Below are 17,132 nucleotides of genomic sequence, written 5' to 3' on the forward strand. Positions count from 1 at the left end.
TGACATATCAAATAATTGTGAGTTTATCACCAGACACGCTACTGTCATACAATACATTCTCCAAAAACAAAAGAAACAAGCACTTGACACTCTCAACTTAATTTACATAAGGATTCCCTTTATAAGGAGTGACAATCACGTTCATAAGGAACGAATCTTATCTACATTAAGTCCACGTCGGTAGGCGCAACAACAACCAACTACCAGAGAGTCAACCCGCTTCCATAACTTAGGTAGTCAGTAGATCTCAGTATTGTATAAGTATTCCAGTTGCAATAGACCAAGTGCGAAACCAGCAACAACGTGTCTCGTATCGAAGCCTTGTGTGAATGTGTATATATGCGTACTGACCTCACGACACATGCGCCATGACCCCGGTACTCAAGCAGCCAAGTCGAGTGAGTGATTCCCCTTCATCCTCAACCCCGGTGACTTCAGATCCCCTGGCCGCAGATCAATCATATCCACCCTTCCCCCGACTGAACCCCTCGAAAAGAGTATTACAATGGTACAAATAAGTGGAAACCAAACTTGCTAAAATCAATCAATCAGGATTTATTAACGCTCTGAAACAATAATAACAAAACCCAATCAAAAATATTGGACAAATTAAAAGATCTTTTGAATTATTTTGAAAAAACGATATCAATGGTTACAGTAAGAATAACATCAACGAAAAATAAACTGAGAACAAAGGCAATCACTGTCTCAAAATCGAAATGGGCAGACATACATAACCTAAACTCCAACTAACAAAAGAATGTACTACACTGTACTATTGAAATTGAATATAATACACACTGTAATGTTATGTAAAAATACGAACAGCAAAGAAATTAACTTTTTGACAGCGCAGCAAAAGTAATTACAAATTCTCCGCAATCATGTATTCAGATATAACATGTCTCAATATTATGTTAGCAAAGTACTGTCATGAATTTGTTTGCGCGTATCTGTTGGCCGACTTAATTAGTTGATTATTAGCGAATGGCTGTGTTATGTCTGTCATCGTTTAGGCCTATTTGAAGTTTTGGACTGAACTTGGCTTAGTGATTTGGAACTAATTACGAGATAACCGTCGCTATTCTGACTATTAATTCTGACAGTTGGTATTCGTAGTTATTAATGTAGTGAACGATTAATCAAAAGATATGACGTATTCAGTACTTAGTGTGATTGGCTGTATGATTGAAGGTTACGCCTTGGAGTCTTTCTTCTGCTTTGTAATTGGTTAGAGTTTTGAAAATGAATAACATTGTTTTAGTTGGTCTTGGGGAGTACAGCAGAACAGACGCAGTCCTGGAGAGCCTTGGGGCGAGTGTTGATGCAGTCTAAGAGAGTTTTGGGTCAGCCTTGCGATAGTCTTGGGGATTTTTTTCCCCAGGACGCTGTGTCTTATAAAGTGCTCGATTGACCGACTAAGACGAGAGCTGAAACGTATTTCGTTGTGTGTGTCTTATTTGACTGTAAAGCTGAAGTGACTTCCCCGATCCCGTACCTCAAGGGAACGAGATATAGAGACGAGACGAGATCCCCCCCGGACACGTGTGGAGAACCTGAGAGTAGAAGAATTTCCCCCTGATAGTACATAGAAAATATTGTATATGTATAAAACAACAATTTCCACGCCGAACACAATAAGCCCAGTTTATATAATTTTTTTAAAAATTGAAATTATTCTTAATAACCCTCTTTGTTATGTCCAATTGCCATGCATCCTAACAATAGTTACCCGGTAAATAAAATATAATCCCCCCCCCAGGATACATTTTGTTCATTACCGCTCCCACATTTATCACATGACCCCTGCCCTAAATTCTTCCCTCACACCTTTTACGGCAGCCTCATCTCCCGGCGTAGTAGGTGAAGTGGGCCTTATATTGTACATGTCACTAAGCAATCAATACACACCCAAAACCAAAATTCAAAACTAGAGTTTGGCAAATAATATTTTGTCAATAATTAATCCATTAATTGACTTTCCTATAAACAGCGGCTGATTTGAAATGAACATCGATAAATGCACGCATGTACATATATGGTACGTCAATTTGAAATGAACATCGATAAATGCGCGCATGTACATATATGGTACGTCAATTTGAAATGAACATCGATAAATGCACGGATGTACATAAATGGTACGTCAATTTGAAAAATAAATATCAATGTTTTGTAAATGACATGAATATCGATGTTTCCGACAACCCAACTTTAGAACTGACCGACTGATTTCGTATCGAAAGATTGACCCACTTACATATCACACCCGAGTTTTGAGTTAACAGAACTCACTTCAAGAAATATTGTCAAAATTTGTTCTCAATAAGCACAATTTCTATAGTTTTTCGAAATCTGAAATCAGAAAATTTGGGCAGCATATCACGTATAGCTGTATGTAAGTATATGCCGTGAGAATAACACTCCCATCAATCCACAATGGATGTGTACAATTTTCACACCACCATTATGTAATGTAATTCTCTCTATTTTGAAAACAACTAGTTGCAAGATCATACTGTTTTATTTAATACCAGAATAAGCATGCTTTGTTATTGAAATTTTACAAAGTTTTGAAATGGCGGACTGATACATTTAGAGTGAGCAGTAGGCCGCGTAAACTTTTCAACTTTTGAATCGACTACATGGCAAATAACATAACATTGTACCATTAATGAAATTCAATATCATACAATGTTGCCACAATAACCATGGTCTTTCGTGCATTTGACATTTCATTAATTCCAACAGTGATCGCTGAATGGCTCTACTATCTTTACTTTGATGACTATTATTTCAGCTGTAATATTGAGAATGACTATCAAGTATATGAAATTTGATTCAATTCTAATTTTGTAAATTAATTAAAATAATTAAACTATGAGTATCATATGAGATATTGCAGTATATTATACGATGGAGTTTAGAACAACTGTAACGTAACAATTTGGTTGGTGACATCATTTGTTATTATGAACTGATATCACACTATCTGTTCAACCCCGTATTTTCAAGAAAATCTAAGGCTTCCCAATACTTATTTTTAAATTGGAGTTTTCAAATCATTTTTTTCTATATGACAATAGCCATGTGGTTCAAGTGTTTACATTATTGTCTATGAGGAATTTAATTGAGAACTATGCCATGGTAATACCACTGCCATGTCAACCGAATTTGGCGTATACACCGTAGCCATATCACATTAGGCAGACCAACTTGATTCATATTAGAATACTGGGAATGGTAAACATGAGAATACAAAACCTATGGCTTAAATTCCTGTATCTAAACTATTGTGTCCGTCGCAACAATCTTGTATTTATTAAGGTTCATCTGATTTATTGTGTATTATATATTAATGGGTAATTCACATTGTCATCCATCTAGGTGACCTTCTAAAAAAATACCTGCACTATGTGACCGAATGTCGAGCAGGTAAAGCCGTATAATACTGCAGGTCATTCGATAAGTATGTATGTATTCGTAGAGCCGCCCGTTGGGACGTTGGACATTGGTGAGTGGTCATTGTAATGTAATCAGGACCACAACACTTATCATTGTGCATGGTTAATGTCTTTATCGTATATAGATGACATCATCATAAATTACTTTACAAACGTATATCATCAGTACAGCAGTATTATGCGAGGTTTCCTATCTATATTGTACGGCAAAGTCTACACTTCTTTTACAAGGAATACTGACTTATTCTGAATTCTCACTAGAATGGTTGACCGGTGTGACGTCATATAAACACAGTTAACTGATACACGCTGCAGTAAACATCGCGATAGGTTTATTTAACCTGTTAAGGCGGACAAGTCAACTGAACACAAGTTTGTGTCACCATGGTAATTCTATTTACGCGACCTGTGTGAACGTGATTAATTTCAAAATTGAAATAAAACGTTCAGTTCTGTGCAAAACGAATCATTTTACTTTGATAGGTGGTAATAGACGACAATGCCAAACGCAGATACAGCGGCGATGACTGCGGCATACCAAGCTAAGAAACATACTCAGGATGCTTTGCATGTGGTGAATAGTACACTGCCTCAACCCGTCATATCTGTACCGCACCATGAAATAGCAAAGTTTTCACACACTAAGAAGGTGGGTCAATATCTCCTTGGTAAAACACTTGGTGAAGGAAGTTTTGCTAAAGTGAAAGAAGGTCTACATGTCATCACTGGCGAGACGGTAAGCATCTATACTTAGATACTGTAACATTGTAATGTTAGTTAATTAAGCTAATTTTAGTAATTAAGTTAACTTGCATATCTTAACAATTATTGGCAAAAAATACCGTTAATTTAAGTTTCTGCTAAATCATGGCAGACCCAACTGTTTCTACTGTAACATTGAAATGTTTTACGGAGTTTTTCTAGCTGTGTTGGTGTAAAACGCTAATACAATTATATTACATGATTACAATATTACATACTTGTCTTAACATAAATGGCCACACTCGACATAGTAGTAAATCGGTTTTATACGTAAAGTAGTACATAATTGGTAGATCGGTGACTGTTACTAGGTAAGAAAAACATATTCGACACTTGACCACATTAATCGCTGTTATCAGTTTAAACTACTATATTGTGAACTAAATGCAACTATTCTTCATAAATCACTCGTTTTAGGGCCATTTTTTGTTCTTATATGGCGCCAATAGTTGGCAATGAGTCCGAGGTATGCTAGGCACCGTACCCCACCGTGTTTGAGTCAGGTAGTCCGTACAGTGATTCACTGTATCTAAGTCAGGTAGTCCGTACAGTGATTCACTGTATCTAAGTCAGGTAGTCCGTACAGTGATTCACTGTATCTAAGTCAGGTAGTCCGTACAGTGATTCACTGTATCTAAGTCAGGTAGTCCGTACAGTGATTCACTGTATCTAAGTCAGCTAGTCCGTATAGTGATTCACTATATCTAAGTCAGGTAGTCCGTACAGTGATTCACTGTATCTAAGTCAGGTAGTCCGTACAGTGATTCACTGTATCTAAGTCAGGTAGTCCGTACAGTGATTCACTGTATCTAAGTCAGGTAGTCCGTACAGTGATTCACTGTATCTAAGTCAGGTAGTCCGTATAGTGATTCACTATATCTAAGTCAGGTAGTCCGTACAGTGATTCACTGTATCTAAGTCAGGTAGTCCGTACAGTGATTCACTGTATCTAAGTCAGCTAGTCCGTATAGTGATTCACTATATCTAAGTCAGGTAGTCCGTACAGTGATTCACTGTATCTAAGTCAGGTAGTCCGTACAGTGATTCACTGTATCTAAGTCAGGTAGTCCGTACAGTGATTCACTGTATCTAAGTCAGGTAGTCCGTACAGTGATTCACTGTATCTAAGTCAGGTAGTCCGTACAGTGATTCACTGTATCTAAGTCAGCTAGTCCGTATAGTGATTCACTATATCTAAGTCAGGTAGTCCGTACAGTGATTCACTGTATCTAAGTCAGGTAGTCCGTACAGTGATTCACTATATCTAAGTCAGGTAGTCCGTACAGTGATTCACTGTATCTAAGTCAGGTAGTCCGTACAGTGATTCACTGTATCTAAGTCAGGTAGTCCGTACAGTGATTCACTGTATCTAAGTCAGGTAGTCCGTACAGTGATTCACTGTATCTAAGTCAGGTAGTCCGTACAGTGATTCACTGTATCTAAGTCAGGTAGTCCGTATAGTGATTCACTATATCTAAGTCAGGTAGTCCGTACAGTGATTCACTGTATCTAAGTCAGGTAGTCCGTACAGTGATTCACTGTATCTAAGTCAGCTAGTCCGTATAGTGATTCACTATATCTAAGTCAGGTAGTCCGTACAGTGATTCACTGTATCTAAGTCAGGTAGTCCGTACAGTGATTCACTGTATCTAAGTCAGGTAGTCCGTACAGTGATTCACTATATCTAAGTCAGGTAGTCCGTACAGTGATTCACTGTATCTAAGTCAGGTAGTCCGTATAGTGATTCACTGTATCTAAGTCAGGTAGTCCGTACAGTGATTCACTGTATCTAAGTCAGGTAGTCCGTATAGTGATTCACTATATCTAAGTCAGGTAGTCCGTACAGTGATTCACTGTATCTAAGTCAGGTAGTCCGTACAGTGATTCACTGTATCTAAGTCAGGTAGTCCGTATAGTGATTCACTATATCTAAGTCAGGTAGTCCGTACAGTGATTCACTGTATCTAAGTCAGGTAGTCCGTACAGTGATTCACTGTATCTAAGTCAGGTAGTCCGTACAGTGATTCACTGTATCTAAGTCAGGTAGTCCGTACAGTGATTCACTGTATCTAAGTCAGGTAGTCCGTACAGTGATTCACTGTATCTAAGTCAGGTAGTCCGTACAGTGATTCACTGTATCTAAGTCAGGTAGTCTGTATAGTGATTCACTGTATCTAAGTCAGCTAGTCCGTACAGTGATTCACTGTATCTAAGTCAGGTAGTCCGTACAGTGATTCACTGTATCTAAGTCAGGTAGTCCGTACAGTGATTCACTGTATCTAAGTCAGGTAGTCCGTACAATGATTCACTGTATCTAAGTCAGGTAGTCCGTATAGTGATTCACTATATCCAAGTCGGGTAGTCCGTACAGTGATTCACTGTATCTAAGTCAGGTAGTGCGTACAATGATTCACTGTATCTAAGTCGGGTAGTCCGTACAGTGATTCGCCGTATCTAAGTCAGGTAGTCCTAGCCGTGGTTTCGCGGCGTTTTGGGTCCAGGTTGGTATTTTGCTTCGTCTGTCAATTATATACACAATGTCGACGATGTATATATAATTGACAGACGAAGCAAAATACCTACCCGGACCCAAAAACGCCGCGAAACCATGGCTAGTAGTCCGTACAGCGATTCGCCGTATCAACATTACATTTCCGACGTGTAACTAACACAGACATTTTGTTGACCGAAAATCTGAGAAAGTTACACAGAATGAAAAACGTGAATACAGTGACTTCATACGTGGGAATACCGATTAAACCAACAAATAATATTCTCAGTAAAGCGGCATATGGAGAATATGCTGCGCTTATAATCTCGGAATGGCTACCCAGCCTTGTTCAAACTTCAATATGGTATTCATGTTTTAATCTTGTAATTGTAAACATACTCTGAATGGCCACTTATTGCTATGTCCGATTCAATACCAAATATTAACGTAATCAAGATAGTCTTATAACCTGGCGGTATTTTGCCATGTCAAAAACCACCACTCCAAATGAATAGCGTACACGCATTGATCTTCCATAGGCGACAGCGGAATATGTATTATTCAATATAGTCGTTGAACCATATAATTTTCTGTTACATGTATCGCAGATATTCACGAGATTTCGTGGTCATTGAATGTTCGCACCACATTATTGTACAGCAAGTCACACGAGTGACGGTAGAGCGATGGGCATAAAGATAAGGAACAACGTATGTTAAGTTTAGCTTGTAGCCATTTCTGTATTTCAAAATTAGATAGACCATATATTATTTGAATAGCCTGCATATATATATAAATCGCTGTGCCATACAATAACAAAGTATCCCTCACAGCATATACTTTGTATGAGGTTTATGCATATGATTCAACGGCTGCTAGCAATTTAGACTTGCATACAGTCTATTGTTTGTTTGTTTTTCGATAAAATATTATGTGAGTGCATAAATGGCGTAAGCCGGGCTATCACGAAGGCCTGGTTACCGCGAAACAAGAGACTGTATGCAATTCACAGTACATAGACATACTCATGTATCTGTAATGTACAGCTATACAATTTACAATGCGTCTAGACTAGTCAGCCTTCCACAGTACACAACATTATATGTAATGTTAATCCTATATAAGTATTCTCCTTAACTTTTTAAACATCACGTGTTTTTCACGTCATCCATTGTATTGTATGTGGTCCACATAAACTATGAATACATACGTTCTTTACTTTAAGTGAACCAGTCAGTTACAACAGTATGGGGAGGGGTCATGAGGGAGGGTGGTCACTCTATTTTTGACTTTGACAGTACACTATAAGACTGACATGGAGTTAGCAGTTCTGTGTCCATTGCTGCACGTTAATGACTTACCACACTATATAAAATAGATGTTTTAGATATTTAGATGTTTGCTGATGGTTCTAAGTTGACCTAAGTATATCTTTAGTGAGCAGTAGTCATTAATGTTAATCAGTTGACAACACAACGATATCGTGTCGACAACAAGCAGTTCATAACATTATTATGACCGAAAAAAGATGCTCCATAATCGTCGCGTTACTATTCACCATTATGTAGTGAAGTTTGCCTTCTTCATTACAGGTTATGTCTGCAAATTCCGCGTGCAAATGTTTGTATATTATTTTATCTACAATTCCCTTCTTGTATATGAGACTGGGTGTTCTTTCTTTCCATATTATTATAGATTTAAACACGATTCGATAGATATTTTTTTTTTAGATATTAACAGGTTTTATTAACTTTAGTCTTATTTTAGTCGTAACAAGTTTTTCCCTGTTAGTCAATTTACAAAAATAAATAAACATCAACATATACCCATACTAGCCTTAACATACACAAGTTGGTCACTTGTTGGTTTAGATATTTTGTAATATTAAACACATTTGAACAATATGAATTGTAGTCCAGACAATCTGAATTCAAATGAAAATTAATTCATACGGATTGGTAAATAAACATGTTGCAATTGGAACGGGGTCGTGAAGTGATAAATAATGCGTGTATCATTCGTCATAATTACAAATTCAGATCGTCTCCATAAAAAAGTTGATTAAATGCAGCAATCTTTTGTTATCTAGTCTATTGACCTAAACAATTGAAAGAACATTTCTATTGTGCCTTTTTTTCAATTTCCACATTTTTTACAATAGTTTATCAAACTGTAAATAATGTTACATATATTGAACATCACCGAAGGTCACAAGGAAAATATCATTAAATATCCGCAGGGCAGAAAAGTCCACTGTAAACTATAAATTATATTCACTGCGAGGTAATTGTAGTGACTAACTGTTTACAGATAAGGTTTTAAATTCCAGAAAGCATGGTTTGGCTCAATTAAAAACAGTAACGTGGAAGTCATTCTATTCTATTCTATTCTATTCTATTCTATTCTATTCTATTCTATTCTATTCTATTCTATTCTATTCTATTCTATTCTATTCTATTCTATTCTATTCTATTCTATTCTATTCTATTCTATTCTATTCTATTCTATTCTAATCAACAAGCCATGCATGGCACAGTCCCCGTTAGTTATCAAATTTAAGAAATAGTTTTGTTTATAGTAATATAGCTGGAATATAACCATGTCAGGAATATGATTTTTTTAACATTAAAATGATTGACATTTGTATCTGATCGTCAAACAAGTACTTGTCCATATTGAGAGATATTGCTCTGGAACAGCATTCAAAATCAGCCATTTTGAATACATGTATATATATATAACATGATATATAACAAATGTATAAAATTTGAATATAATCAGCCAAAGCATTTAAGAGATATGGCTCTAGAAGCCCAATCATTAAAACAAAATGGCCGCCAGTCAGCCATTTTGAATCCAATCTGAAAAATAAAATGACGTTCATCAGGAACCTGTAATGTCTAATGTATGTACCAAGTTTGAACGAAATTCATCCATAAATGCTTGATATTTGATGATTTTTTAGCACAAAAATGACCACCATTCTAACCAATATATCTGTCCATCTATGACATAATGTATAATGAATATTTAAAATTTGAACATAATCAGTCAAAACTAGTCGGAGATATGGGTCTAGAAGCCCATTCATTAAAACAAAATGGCCGCCAGTCGGCCATTTTGAATGTAATCTGAAAAACACAATTATTTGCATTAAGGTCCCATAATGTCTAATGCATATACCAAGTTCGAACAAAATCCATCTGTAAACAGCCGAGAAATGCTTGATTTTTAGCACAAAAATGGCCGCCATTCGGCCATCTTGAATTTCTAAGATACAGGCCCGGACGCACGCACGAACGCACGCACGGACGCACGCGCGGACGCACGCACGCACGCACACATGGACGCACGGAGGTCAAAACAAAACTGCGTCTGAATGGGAACTAATAATTATAGCATCTGTGTTTTAACCACAGGCGGATCTAGAAATTCGGTAAGGGGGGTGGTGCTCCAATTGACTTGGCCGAAGTAGACCTTCGGTGGCCTGGGTTTGCCAATTGGTTTTAATTTTGTTGCGGGCTAAAAGGACAGGGGCGCCTGGCCTTCACCTAAATCCGCGCGTGTTAACTATGCTATGTCTATTAGTTAATACGGTGACTTTGCACAATGACAAGTGCATCTACTTTCCACGTGCTGCTAGATGCATGTACATGTTTTGTCGGTTCTGCCTACAAACATGGACCTTTATTCAGATTTTTTTGAATTGGATTATATCCTTGAGATTGAACGTGTTTTGCACATGTGGGAATACTATTTCTTAGGGCACATCATCCATAAATCATAACCCTGCCCCATCCCCCATTTTATTTGCATGTGCCCCCCCCCCTCGGGACACGTTTGGTTATTTTGAGAGGCATATTGAATTACATGGGTGGTTAGGTTAGGGGTTCAGGTTATGGCGGGGACAAACTTATAGAACTTCTTCCGCAATGAGATATGTAATTCTTCGGAGTTTGTGTCATGAAATAGCAACATAGGAATTATTAATATCATGTGTACGGACCATGCTTTTGTTACCATAATTATTATCATGTATGCACATTTCGTTCGCACGACGATGCAATATTATTTATGATCAACACCGTACATGTTTAAAGTTTTCTATCTGTATCGAACCAATGTATATTCATATGCATCGGACCTGTATCTCTGTGAGTCAAAGTTCTCTGAACACAACGTTCTATTCGTAATACTCGGGGCAACTCAAACCAGCAATTGCAAGGTGAGTGTATAATAAACGGCCACTCTTTTTCAGTTTCGTGAATCTGTTTTGTTGCACAATTCGTTGCCGAGTTGGTAGCCCTACGTATAACCCTGTGCTGATCGTATGAATTATTAAACGAGAATGATCTCGTTGGTTATGGTCAGTCCATATGATACTAAATCGGCGTGGTATGCTTACTCATGATTTCCACACGTTTTTGTGCCATTAATTATTGTATACAAACATTCTAGTAATCCTATTAATTTGTTCAGGTTATTTCAGCTACCATTGTGTATGGGTCTGAACAAAGAAAGAAATAGCACTGGTAATGGACCGATGCAGGCTGTACGAGGACAATCACTCTCCACACAACATAATACGTAATACCCTGTAAACGAAGATCAGCCGTCCAAAGACACAGGAAAGCCGAGCTGAAATCAATGCCATAATCGCGTTGTAAAAAATTTCCATTCTTTGATAAAACTTGAAAAATGTAATTGTACAAATTAAAACAAGTGCGATTTGCACGAAACAATATGTATAGTTTGCATATGATGTGTTTATCTAATTTCGTATGCAAATTAATTAGTCATATATTAATTAAGTCTATTCATGACACTGTAAGGTTTACTAATATAAATATCAACGTGACAGTAAAGGTTTACCAATTTGCATACAAACAATATGTGCCACAAGTAATAAATGAACGCTTAGAGCAGTGGTGCATGTTCCTTGATACTTACAAAACTGGGTTGTTGAGAGAATGAAATAAATTGTTTGGATATTTAAACGTTGAGATATGCAATCAATTATTGTGATTTGTTGAAATGGATTGTTCTGATATTGATATGAATTTTTGGGACATTGGCGTGGATTGTTTTTGAAGTATTACAATGTATTGTTCTTTAGTGAGACATTGAAATAGATTGCCATATTGAATTGTCATATTATAATGGATTGTTGAGATATTGACACGTTCATGGTATAATGAACCTATTGTTATATTTCCTTAGTGTATCAATATTTGTACTAGTCATAAGTGCCTGTCTTACCCGTGTTAGGTTTTAGGGATTTGCATATACATGCTGTTGGCACAACTTACAAACAAGCTTTAGATAGAAACCTTAGGTATTGTACACCCTGGTGTGTCCATTGGTGCTTTTAAGATTGGTCCATCTACGTGCACCTTGGTTAGCCTGAGTATTTGTATGACTATGGCACACATGGTTACCTTACATCACCCATTTCCAAATTGACAGGTGGCAGTTAAAATAATTGACAAAATGAAAGCACGACAAGACCCCTACATCCGCCGAAATATGCGACGAGAAGGTAAAATACTACAAATGGTACGACATCCAAACATCATCAAATTATTAGAAACCATGGAAACAGATAATCATTACTATCTCATTATGGAGTTCTGTAGAAATGGCAATGTCATGAGTAAAGTGACAACAGCATCAAATTGCACTGGTATGTCTGAAGCAGAAGTGAGAAAATATCTACGACAACTGATATCAGCAGTGGATTATTTACATAGAGCTGGTATCGTGCACAGGTTAGTGGCCCTTTACATTCATTGGGTTTTTACTAGAACTGGGGTGAAAGACCACATGTTAATGGATGACAGCAATGCATTTTAATATCTTAACAACAATTCATTGTTCTGTCTATTCTTCTTCTGCTAGATCTAAAACAGACATCGCTGGTTTAGTCCTTAAATAATGCAAGAAATGTATTCACGAATTGTTCACTATAGTTACATGACGCATTCCATTTCTAAACCCCCCAGGACCACTAATCATTTCATATTTTACAGAGATCTGAAAATTGAGAATCTACTACTCGATAATGACGACAATATAAGATTAATAGGCAAGTATCTTCTGATATATATATTTACAGCTTTTATTTTAATTGTGCTATAAATATCTGAACTACCAACACATGTTTCAATTCATTTTCTGCAGATTTTGGTTTGAGTAATTGCATGAAGTGCCTCCAAAAGTCAGGTTCAGTTAATGATCCTGTTACAACACCACGTACACTGTTCCATACACAATGTGGCAGTCCCGCCTATGCTGCACCAGAGTTATTGTCAAGAAAAACATACAGTACAAAGGTTGATGTATGGAGTGTGTAAGTGTTATTACTATTATGTATTTAGACCAATGTATGGAATGTGTAAGTGTTATTACTATTATGTATTTAGACCAATGTATGGAATGTGTAAGTGTTATTACTATTATGTATTTAGACCAATGTATGGAATGTGTAAGTGTTATTACTATTATGTATTTAGACCAATGTATGAAATGTGTAAGTGTTATTACTATTATGTATTTAGACCAATGTATGGAATGTGTAAGTGTTATTACTATTATGTATTTAGACCAATGTATGAAATGTGTAAGTGTTATTACTATTATGTATTTAGACTAATGTATGAAATGTGTAAGTGTTATTACTATTATGTATTTAGACTAATGTATGAAATGTGTAAGTGTTATTACTATTACGTATTTAGACTAATGTATGAAATGTGTAAGTGTTATTACTATTACGTATTTAGACCAATGTATGGAATGTGTAAGTGTTATTACTATTACGTATTTAGACTAATGTATGAAATGTGTAAGTGTTATTACTATTACGTATTTAGACTAATGTATGGAATGTGTAAGTGTTATTACTATTACGTACTAATGTATTGAACGTGTAAGTGTTATTACTATTACGTATTTAAAATAATGTATGGAATGTGTAAATGTTATTATTATTACGTATTTAGACTAATGTATGGAATGTGTAAGTGTTATTACTATTACGTATTTAGACTAATGTATGGAACGTGTAAGTGTTATTACTATTACGTATTTAGACTAATGTATGGAACGTGTAAGTGTTATTACTATTACGTATTTAGACTAATGTATGGAATGTGTAAGTGTTATTACTATTACGTATTTAGACTAATGTATGGAACGTGTAAGTGTTATTACTATTACGTATTTAGACTAATGTATGGAACGTGTAAGTGTTATTACTATTACGTATTTAGACTAATGTATGGAATGTGTAAGGGTTATTACTATAACGTATTTAGACTAATGTATGGAACGTGTAAGTGTTATTACTATTACGTATTTAGACTAATGTATGGAATGTGTAAGTGTTATTACTATTACGTATTTAGACTAATGTATGGAATGTGTAAGTGTTATTACTATTACGTATTTAGACTCATGTGTGGAGTGTGTAAGTGTTATTACTATTACGTATTTAGACTAATGTATGGAATGTGTAAGGGTTATTACTATAACGTATTTAGACTAATGTATGGAATGTGTAAGTGTTATTACTATAACGTATTTAGACTAATGTATGGAACGTGTAAGTGTTATTACTATTACGTATTTAGACTAATGTATGGAATGTGTAAGTGTTATTACTATTACGTATTTAGACTAATGTATGGAATGTGTAAGTGTTATTACTATTACGTACTAATGTATTGAACGTGTAAGTGTTATTACTATTACGTATTTAGACTAATGTATGGAATGTGTAAGTGTTATTACTATTACGTACTAATGTATTGAACGTGTAAGTGTTATTACTATTACGTATTTAGACTAATGTATGGAATGTGTAAGTGTTATTACTATTACGTATTTAGACTCATGTGTGGAGTGTGTAAGTGTTATTACTATTACGTATTTAGACTAATGTATGGAATGTGTAAGTGTTATTACTATTACGTATTTAGACTAATGTATGGAATGTGTAAGTGTTATTACTATTACGTACTAATGTATTGAACGTGTAAGTGTTATTACTATTACGTATTTAGACTAATGTATGGAATGTGTAAGTGTTATTACTATTACGTATTTAGACTCATGTGTGGAGTGTGTAAGTGTTATTACTATTACGTATTTAGACTAATGTATGGAGTGTACAAGTATTATTACTATTACATACATACGAAGTGTGTACTGTGAAAGTTTCAACAGTACCATTACGTATTTTGGCTGATGTATGGAGTATGCTAGTATTATTACTATTACATACAAAAGAAGTGTGTACTGTGAAATTTTCATCATTACTATTACATATTTAGACTGATGTATGGAGTATGCAAGTAGTATTACTATTACATACATAAGAAGTGTGTACCTTGAAAGTTTCATCAGTAACATTACGTATTCAAACCAATGTGTGGAGTATACAAGTATTATTACTATTACATACATAAGAAGTGTGTACTGTGAAAGTTTCATCAGTACCATTACGTATTTTGAGTGTTTACATGTTATTGCAATTATGTACCTATGTTGATGTGTAGTTAATATGTATTCTTGTTATGCTTCATTTCAGTGGTGTAAATATGTTTGTATTATTAACTGGACGCTTACCATTCACCGTCGAACCATATAATCTGAAAAAATTGTTCAGTAAAATGATTCACCGTGATATGAATTCAATTCCACCCTTCCTGTCACAGGGTAAGATAATTTAATAACCCATATCTGTGACATAAAAAGTGAATACAACAACCCATACCTGACACAAAGTGAATACAACCATACCTGACACACAGTAAGTGAATACAACCCATACCTGACACAAAGTGAATACAACAAACCATACCTAACACAAAGTGAATACAACCCATACCTGACACAAAGTGAATACAACATCTATACCTCACACAAAGTAGTGAATACAACAACCCATACCTGACACAAAGTAAGTGAATACAACAACCCATACCTGACACACAGTAAGTGTATACAATCCATACTTGACACTAAGTAAGTGAATACAGCAACCCATACCTGACACAAAGTAAGTGAATACAGCAACCCATACCTAACACAAAGTAAGTGAATACAGCAACCCATATTTGACACAAAGTAAGTGAATACAGCAACCCATACCTGACACAAAGTAAGTGAATACAGCAACCCATACCTGACACAAAGTAAGTGAATACAGCAACCCATATTTGACACAAAGTAAGTGAATACAACAACCCACACCTGACACAAAGTAAGTGAATACAGCAACCCATATTTGACACACAGTAAGTGAATACAACAACCCATACCTGACACAAAGTAAGTGAATACAGCAACCCATATTTGACACAAAGTAAGTGAATACAGCAACCCATACCTGACACAAAGTAAGTGAATACAGCAACCCATACCTGACACAAAGTAAGTGAATACAGCAACCCATACCTGACACAAAGTAAGTGAATACAGCAACCCATATTTGACACAAAGTAAGTGAATACAACAACCCACACCTGACACAAAGTAAGTGAATACAGCAACCCATATTTGACACACAGTAAGTGAATACAACCCATACCTAACACAAAATGAGTACAACCCATACCTGACACAAAGTGAATACAGCCCATACCTGACACAAAGTAATTTAATACAACAACCCATACTTGACACAAAGTGAATACAACCCATACCTGACACAAAGTAAGTGAATACAGCAACCATACCTGACACAAAGTGAATACAACCCATACCTGACACAAAGTAAGTGAATACAACAACCCATATCTGACACAAAATAAGTGAATACAGCAACCCATACCTGGCACACAGTAAGTGAATACAATCCATACCTAACACAAAGTGAATACAACCCACACCTGACACAAACTAAGTAAATACAACAACCCATACCTGACACACTGTAAGTGAATACGACCCATACCTAACACAAAATGAAAACAACCCATACCTGACACAACGTAAGTTAATACAACAACCCATACCTGACACAAAGCGAATACAACCCATACCTGACACAAAGTAAGTGAATACAACAACCCATAACTGACACACTGTAAGTGAATACGACCCATACCTAACACAAAATGAAAACAACCCATACCTGACACAACGTAAGTTAATACAACAACCCATACCTGACACACTGTAGGTGAATACGACCCATACCTAACACAAAATGAAAACAACCCATACCTGACACAAAGAAAGTTAATACAACAACCCATACCTGACACAAAGTGAATACAACCCATACCTGACACAAAGTAAGTGAATACAACAACCCATACCTGACACAAAGTAAGTGAATACAGCAACCCATACCTGACACACAGTAAGTGAATACAATTCATACATAACACAAAGTGAATACAACCCAT

The 17,132-nt window shown here is 35.9% G+C and overlaps 1 protein-coding gene across 1 annotated transcript in view; it reads left to right on the forward strand.

The window, feature by feature from the left end:
- The first annotated feature begins 3,963 nt into the window (after positions 1 to 3,963).
- The window catches only part of LOC102801767 (uncharacterized), a 64,172-nt gene continuing 51,003 nt past the window's right edge, over positions 3,964 to 17,132 (forward strand). The window contains exons 1-5 of the mRNA XM_085505359.1: positions 3,964 to 4,200; positions 12,184 to 12,485; positions 12,747 to 12,802; positions 12,898 to 13,066; positions 15,308 to 15,435. Coding sequence (XP_085361485.1) covers positions 3,964 to 4,200; positions 12,184 to 12,485; positions 12,747 to 12,802; positions 12,898 to 13,066; positions 15,308 to 15,435 — 892 coding nt within the window. The remainder of the gene's footprint in view (positions 4,201 to 12,183; positions 12,486 to 12,746; positions 12,803 to 12,897; positions 13,067 to 15,307; positions 15,436 to 17,132) is intronic.

Source organism: Saccoglossus kowalevskii, chromosome 11 (genome assembly GCF_978046115.1).
Source record: "Saccoglossus kowalevskii chromosome 11, keSacKowa6.1, whole genome shotgun sequence".
Classification (NCBI taxonomy): domain Eukaryota; kingdom Metazoa; phylum Hemichordata; class Enteropneusta; family Harrimaniidae; genus Saccoglossus; species Saccoglossus kowalevskii.